Source organism: Ruditapes philippinarum, unplaced genomic scaffold (assembly GCF_026571515.1).
Source record: "Ruditapes philippinarum isolate M1 unplaced genomic scaffold, ASM2657151v2 ctg247_1_1_1_1, whole genome shotgun sequence".
Classification (NCBI taxonomy): Eukaryota; Metazoa; Mollusca; class Bivalvia; order Venerida; family Veneridae; genus Ruditapes; species Ruditapes philippinarum.
In genome coordinates, this window is record NW_026852169.1 from 229428 (window position 1) to 237015 (window position 7588).

Genomic DNA, 7588 nt, shown 5'->3' on the forward strand with positions numbered 1-7588 from the left:
TGTTTGCAATAGGTGGCGCTGTGCAGCGCACGAGTTTCTCGGGTATAATGTACAACGTGGTCATTCAGCGCTAGGACAGCCGACGATAATGAGTGAAGAAAATTCTAACAGTACTTCAGATTTAATCCAACAGCAGTTATTGCAAATAACACAGCAGTTACAAAGGCACAACGACGATGTTAATTCTTTACGTGAAGAAGTACGGGGTAATAATATTTCTGTAGGGAAGGAAGTTAAAAAGTTAAAAGCAGATTTGGACTTTGACTGGAAGAGAAAAGGTAATAAAATTCAGCATGAATTTAACCGTGATATACTGGAACATTTAAATCAATTGGACTGGGCTCTTAAAAACAAACAGTACGAGTACTGCAGCGAAATCCTGCAAGAATCAGTAGATTTAGTCTCTCGCAGACAGAAACTAATTCAAGTCGCTGACCAGTCCGAATTCGGGTGGGATACTGTTGATTGTTATACAACAAACCCTCTCGCCAGTGATTCCGACGATGAAGCAAAGCTCCGAAGGGCTGAAAATCAAACAGCTAAACGTCGAAAGTCTAAGTCAGCCAAACGTTCTCAGACGACACGCAGACAACCATCTGCTACGGTTACTGCGCCTTCTATTCCTCCTACTTTTCGCTTCCCAAACGCAGCAGCATCACCAGCACCATTTCCGATCTCACAAGCACGAAGCACTGGGTTTTTTCGAGGCTCCAGCCCATATCAACAACGATCTACCGCCTACGGTTCCTGTTTCATGTGTGGATCTTTCGACCACTTCCGGCGCTCATGCCCACTTGTCGCAGACAGTTCAGCAACCAGCTTTAAGCCAATCAAGAAGTAACATTTCGGATACAGTTGATTTAGAAGATGAGTATTTATGTAATGACTCTGAAAATTTAATGACAGATAAAATTAAGTTTTAAACAGAGGATTATTTTGAATACGAGTCTGGTCAGAAAGAAATAATTGTTAGGGGTAGATTAAGACAAAATTAAAATTTTTGGAAATCGATTACAACAAATAATTTTGTTATTGATACGATTTTGCAGGGTTATAAAATTCCTTTTTTCTCTAAACCCGAACTATGCCATTTGCCCAATAATAAGTCTGCTTTAGAAAACAAAGCCTTTGTTATTCAAGCTATTCATGAATTGTTAGACAGGGGCTTGATAGAAATTTGCGAAAAAAAACCATTTATTGTAAATCCTTTGACTGTTTCTGTTCGTTCGAATGACAAACGTAGGCTTATTCTAGATTTACGTGCAGTTAACAAGCATTTATGGAAACAGTATTTTAAATATGACGATATCAAAATTGCTCTTGAATTTCTCAAAAAAGGTTCATGGATGATAAAATTTGATATTCATTCCGCCTATCATTTTATTGAGATTTTCCCGCCACATACTACATTTTTGGGGTTTTCCTGGACAAATTTACAAGGCGTTTCAACTTTTTATAAGTTTTTAGTTCTCCCTTTTGGCTTATCTACGAGCGCATATGTTTTCAATAAGGTGTTTCGCCCTTTAATTGTAAAATGGCGGGGCGAGGTCAAAAAGACTTTATGTTTTCTTGATGATGGTTTCGCTACAGACGAAACCCATGATAAAATAAGCACCGTAGCTGCAGAGATTAAGCAAGATCTGATTTCTTCAGGTTTTGTTCCCGAATTAGAGAAATGTATTTGGGAACCTACGCTTATCATGGATTTTTTAGGTTTAAACTTAAATTCTGAATCTGGTATAATTTCCGTACCGGAAGCGAGAATTTCAAAGTGTTTAAACGCACTTGAAATGATCGAAAGTGCTATAAAGAAACACAGTCGTGTTTGTGTACGTTTATTAGCTAGTTTCGTAGGTCAAATCATATCAATGTCTATCGTATTCGGAAATATTTCCCTTATCATGACTAAATATATTAGTATGGATATATTAGTTGCTCCTCACTGGAATTATTATGTCCGAGTTTCTCATGAAAGTAGGGAACAATTAGAGTTTTGGCGAAACGAAATACTTAATTTAAGCGCTAGGGACATGTATAGTAACCCCTCATACTCTAAAATAGTATATTCTGACTCAAGTAGTTACGCTTACTGTGGTTACGAAGTAACAACTATTCAAAGCGTTACTTACGGTCTTTGGTCTCCCGAGGAAATGCTACTTTCCTCTACTTGGAGAGAATTAACCGCAGTTTTCAGGGTTTAAAATCTATAGCACATTTGCTTAGAGGCAACCGTATTAAATGGTTTACTGACAATCAAGCAGTCAGTAAAATAATACCAAAAGGGTCGATGGTACGTGATTTACAGCAAGTTGCTGTTAGTATATACAGATTTTGTTTACAAAATTCGATTTCTATAGATGTAGAATAGATTCCGAGGTCTCAGAATCAGAAAAGCGATTACATATCAAACATTATCGATTATGATGATTGGGGAATCAATTTCACTATTTTAAATACTTTACAGTCAAAATGGGGACTATTCGATGTAGACTGGTTCGCCTCTAATCATAACGCTAAATTGCCTGTATTTTGGTCACGTTTTTGGAACGATAATTGTTCAGGAGTCGATTCTTTTTCAGAAGAATGGTCAGGGAGATTCGGACTTTTTGTACCGCCAATATCTATTGTGATAAAGGTCCTTCGTAAAATGAAACAAGACAGAGCACAAGGAATTCTTGTTGTTCCCAAATGGTTCTCAGCGCCTTTTTGGCCTATTTTATGTCCCGATGGTACATTTTGTAAAGAAGTAGTAGATTTTATTATCTTACCTCGTGAAAAGCAATTTTACACAAAATGTTCGAACGGAAGGGGTATTTTTGGCAATCAAGATTTATCTTTCGATATGCTTGCTCTAAAAATTGTTTTCTAAAAAGTGTTTTATAGAGTTAACAAGCGTCTAACGTCACGCAGTACTCAATATCACACTAAATCTAGACCTATGTGAGCATAAATAAGATTTTGAAATCATTAGATTTTTAACAGGCTTAGCAGCCATGAGAATAGTTGTTATACTTAGTAGCAAAGCATAAGAATATTTTGACGAGGCATAGCAGCCATGAGAATTGCTAACGGTAATACTTTAATGAGGCTTAGCAGACATGATACTAGCTTAATGAGGCTCTTAGCAGCCATGAGAATAGTTTAATTAGGCTAAGCAGCCATGAGAATAGCTTATAATTAGGCTTAGCGGCCATGAGAATAGCTTAATGAGGCTTAGCAGCCATGAAAATAGCTTAATGAGGATTAGCAGCCATGAGAATAGCTTAATGTGGCTTAGCAGCCATGAGAATAGTTTAATGAGGCTTATAGCAGCCATTAATTTTAAGATTAATTAACTGTGTAAATGTTTCCTTTAAGACTTAACATACACGACGTTAATTTTTATAAAGTTTAGCATTTTATTGGTATTTATCTTATCGTGACATACATATGTTAAGAATATTTTTGTTCGTTTAGTTTTTTGATAATTTTTTGTAATTAAGACGTTTATATATAAATAGAGAGACACTTTGGTCTCTCGAATTATTGTTTTGGTATTTTAAGAATGGTTAATTTGTGTCACTTAAACATAAGTTTCAAGATGTTTTCTAAATTTTATGTATAACGAATTTTACACGCAATCAAGTTTTCATGTAATTTAAAAGTATGATTATACATTTATTTTTCCAGAGCCATCGTGACGAGATAGATAGCCTGCCGGAGATCCTGGTGGACAAAGTGACTCTACTGCCGGATATACTCCACCAGTCTAGAGCTGACAGCACGCGCAAAAACTATTCAAATGCTTTCAACAGATGGAGGGTTTGGGCTTTAGCTAACGGTCTTGGTAGTGGGGACATTTTGCCCGCAAGGGATTTTCCGGTGGCTTTATATCTTACGTCATTGATACAAAGTGCTAATTCTTGTAGGCCTATAATAACGGCATTTTACAGCATTAAGTGGTTTCATGACATTTATAACTTTAGTTCTCCAACTAATTCTAAAATTGTTCTTAACATATTAGAGGCAGCTAAACGCATTTTAGCTAAACCTGTTAATAAAAAAGAACAGATTACAGTTGAATTATTACAGTCTATGTATCACAGTTTGTTTGAAGAAGGAAATGTTTTTACACAGAGAACTATTTGTGCATTACTTTTATCGTTCTCCGGTTTTTTAAGGAGTTCGGAACTGTTGAATTTACATTATAATGACGTTGTTTTGCATAATACTCATATGGATATTTTCATAGAATCAAGCAAAACTGACCGTTATAGGGACGGTGCTTGGCTTGTTATAGCAAGAACTGGTACAGAGTCCCAGTTGAAAATTTGAAAAAATATTTTTTATGGGCTAATTTTTCCACTGATTCAAGTTCTTATATTTTCTGTGGTTTAAGTGCAACTTTAATAGGGCATAAACCTAAACTTGTTGATAAACACATTTCTTATTCTACTTTGAGAGATTTATTTCATAAAGCGTTAGCTCCACATGTCAAAGATGTTTCTAAGTTCTGTTTACATTCCCTGCGCTCAGGCGGAGCTTCAGCCGCAGCTAACCGCGGCATTAAAGACCGAATGTTTAAAAGACACGGCCGTTGGTCTAGTGAAAACGCTAAAGACGGTTATATCAAAGACAATATGGGGGAAAGATTGTTAGTATCTCAAAGTTTAGGTTTATAATAGTATTAATGCTATTGTAATATTGATATCGCAACGTTTAACTTGGCGCAATTAGTTTCCATTCTTTGCCCGTTCTTTGAGGTCAGCCGGCATCCAAAGTCGCTTACAACAAATTAAACAATTTGAAATATTTATGTTCGTTTCTTTCATTTTGTCACTTTGCAAACAGTTTGCAATGATCTAGGGGGAATATAATTTTCTGCGTTTGAACGCAGTGAATTAGAAGATAATTATTTCCCCCTGTTTCGTTGTAATTGTTTGCAATAGGTGGCGCTGTGCAGCGCACGAGTTTCTCGGGTATAATGTACAACGTGGTCATTCAGCGCTAGGACAGCCGACGATAATGAGTGAAGAAAATTCTAATTTTAATATCTAACTAATCGTAAGATATGAAGTTGCGCCAAGTTAATAAGATTTTTGTATTACATATGTTTATGTTGTTAATGCTGTTGGAAATGAAGATGATAACGCTTATCTTTTGACGTTACATTTGTATTCTATAAATGTTTGTACTTTAAGTAAAAGTATTGTGAAACAGTCGGCATATCCAAAGTCGCTTACAACAAATTAAACAATTTGAAATGTTTATGTTCGTTTCTTTCATTTTGTCACTTTGCAAACAGTTTGCAATGATCTAGGGGGAAAGAGAATTTCAGAAAATATATTTATTTACAATTTTTTTTTTCTAATTATTTTTTCTTAGATTTCAACTTAATTAATCATACTTTACATGTGTCTTTTTCACATCTATTTTTAAATAACATTGCAGTCAGTATCTCAGGGGATGGCCCCCGATAATGTTGTTATAACTTTTGGCCCAACCCTTTTGTATATTTACATTAATGTATTTATGTATAGTTGTGAAATTTTATGTATGTATGTATATATATACAATAAAATATGTTTAAACTAAACCTGAATAGAACCACCGACGTTCCGTAAGCTAGCTGGATAGCTTCCAAAGTCCCTGTCGGGATTCGAACCCACATCGGTGAGGGGCAAATGGTTTGAAGTCAACGACCTTTACCACTCGGCCACGGACGCCTTCAAAATCATTCAACTAGTAATGAAATGTAAGGTCAAACTGAGATAAAATTTGTCAAATTTAAAGTGACATGCGCATCCGAGAGGAAACATTGAATTAGCAGGTAAAAATAAAAATTATTTGACTCTTTGCCATAATTGTGTTCAATATTTTTATTTTACTATAACAAAACAATCAATAACCCACGGGACCAACAGAATTTTCAAAAAATATAAAATGTATCGTTAAATTTTCAACTCTTAAAAAGAGACAGTCGGTTTATGATTTTGGTCGTTTTTATATTGTATCGTAAACATTTTAAATTATCGTAAACATTTTACATTATCAATTTAATCAAGCGTGTCAAGTTTGTCGATATGATTAAAAAAATTGTTAAGTGTAGAACCGACATTGCTAATTACTTGAATGATTTTTCTTTCGAAAGCGGCCATTGTTTTGGAAATAAACGGTGCAATATTAAAAATTATTTTCATAATATTTATGTTTCCGAAATTATTTTTATGTTAGTCCACATCAGACAACATTTTTTTCAAACCGTGTTTACTTTTTACAATAAATATCAAAATTGAAAAAATCATATCGTCAAAAATGTAGACGAAAAAATGTTGTGGTGGCAGAGATCTAATGCTGTAAGGGGAGATCACTGCATTGGAGATTGATCAACATAACGCTAAGACGCTCTAAAAGTTAGCGTTATAAATGAAAAACAAAATGTTATTTTTCGCTTCAAGCGGTCTTTCTTTTTTGAATGTGATAAAAAGAATATTAAACTTGTGCAAGTTTAATACTAAATTTATTGAACTCGCCAGATGCTAGCATAATATAATATTTTTCAACTCGTTCCAGAAATTCAGTATTAAACTCAAACTCATTCAATATCCTCTGTTTAATACATGGGATAAAATGAAAGACTTTAAAATCAAATTGAACATAATAATAATGTATAGCATGCTGTTCTCAAATAATGCATGTAATCATATGGTAAACATGCACAGGAAATGCAACCGCTGTCTTCTTTTTCATTATTTAAAGTTTATAGATAGCCAAATTAAGGCTGGTTGATGATATGCACTTGATGCATAAGCGTTCGTTCTTGAAATTTCAGAAAGCGCTTTGGATAATGGAAATATGGCTGCAGTATTGTTCAGGATGATTGTAGAAATAGAGTCGATAAATTTGTCTCATGATAACAAATGTGGATGAATCGAAAACAATTAAATTGGCTTCATCATTCTTGTTATGCACGATACTCGAAAATATTAAATGGCAACATGGATTTGTATTTGAAAAATGTTGTAAGAAGTGAAACATTCTTATTCAGACAGCAAGTCTAAATTAAGAATTCAAGTCCGGAAAATGTTGTCAGAGAATATCTGTAATAAATTTATCAATCATTTTTTGGTAAACGAATTTTACGTCTACAAACTATTCTTTGTTTTATATGTTATATATCCAATAGGAATCTTTTGAATGTACCCTGTATCACAAAACAATATAGACCATTACACTGAGAACTGAACTGATTATAAAAACTCTTTAAGGTAATTGCTTTTTAAAAACCAACTTCTCTATTAAGTTACATATTGTTTCCACTAAAGAGGACAAAAAGCAGCCGCAAGATCAGGGTAATATTATTTGTTTTGATTGATATCCTACGAACTTATTACTTGAACCAACTTTTACTTTAACCAACAAAGTTTAATCCAAACTGATTGCATGTAATTAGACATATCGATGCAACTTATGCAATTTATTTATTCCAATCAGGCATTAATGTGTCAATAATGAAAACTCATGATCTTTTAAACAAGAACGCTTGCCATTTGAAGTACTTGCCTTCAAGGATTAAAGAAAAGTTATGAAATCTAAATTTTTGGTATGG

General features: G+C 34.1%; 1 protein-coding gene across 1 annotated transcript; it reads left to right on the top strand.

Annotated features, from left to right (window-relative positions):
* Window positions 1-2287: 2287 nt before the first annotated feature.
* On the top strand, window positions 2288-4314 carry LOC132751453 (uncharacterized). The gene is made up of 2 exons (XM_060741611.1): window positions 2288-2314; window positions 3670-4314. The coding sequence occupies exons 1-2, from the start codon at window positions 2288-2290 to the stop codon at window positions 4312-4314; spliced, it is 672 nt and encodes a 223-aa protein (XP_060597594.1).
* Window positions 4315-7588: the final 3274 nt, after the last annotated feature.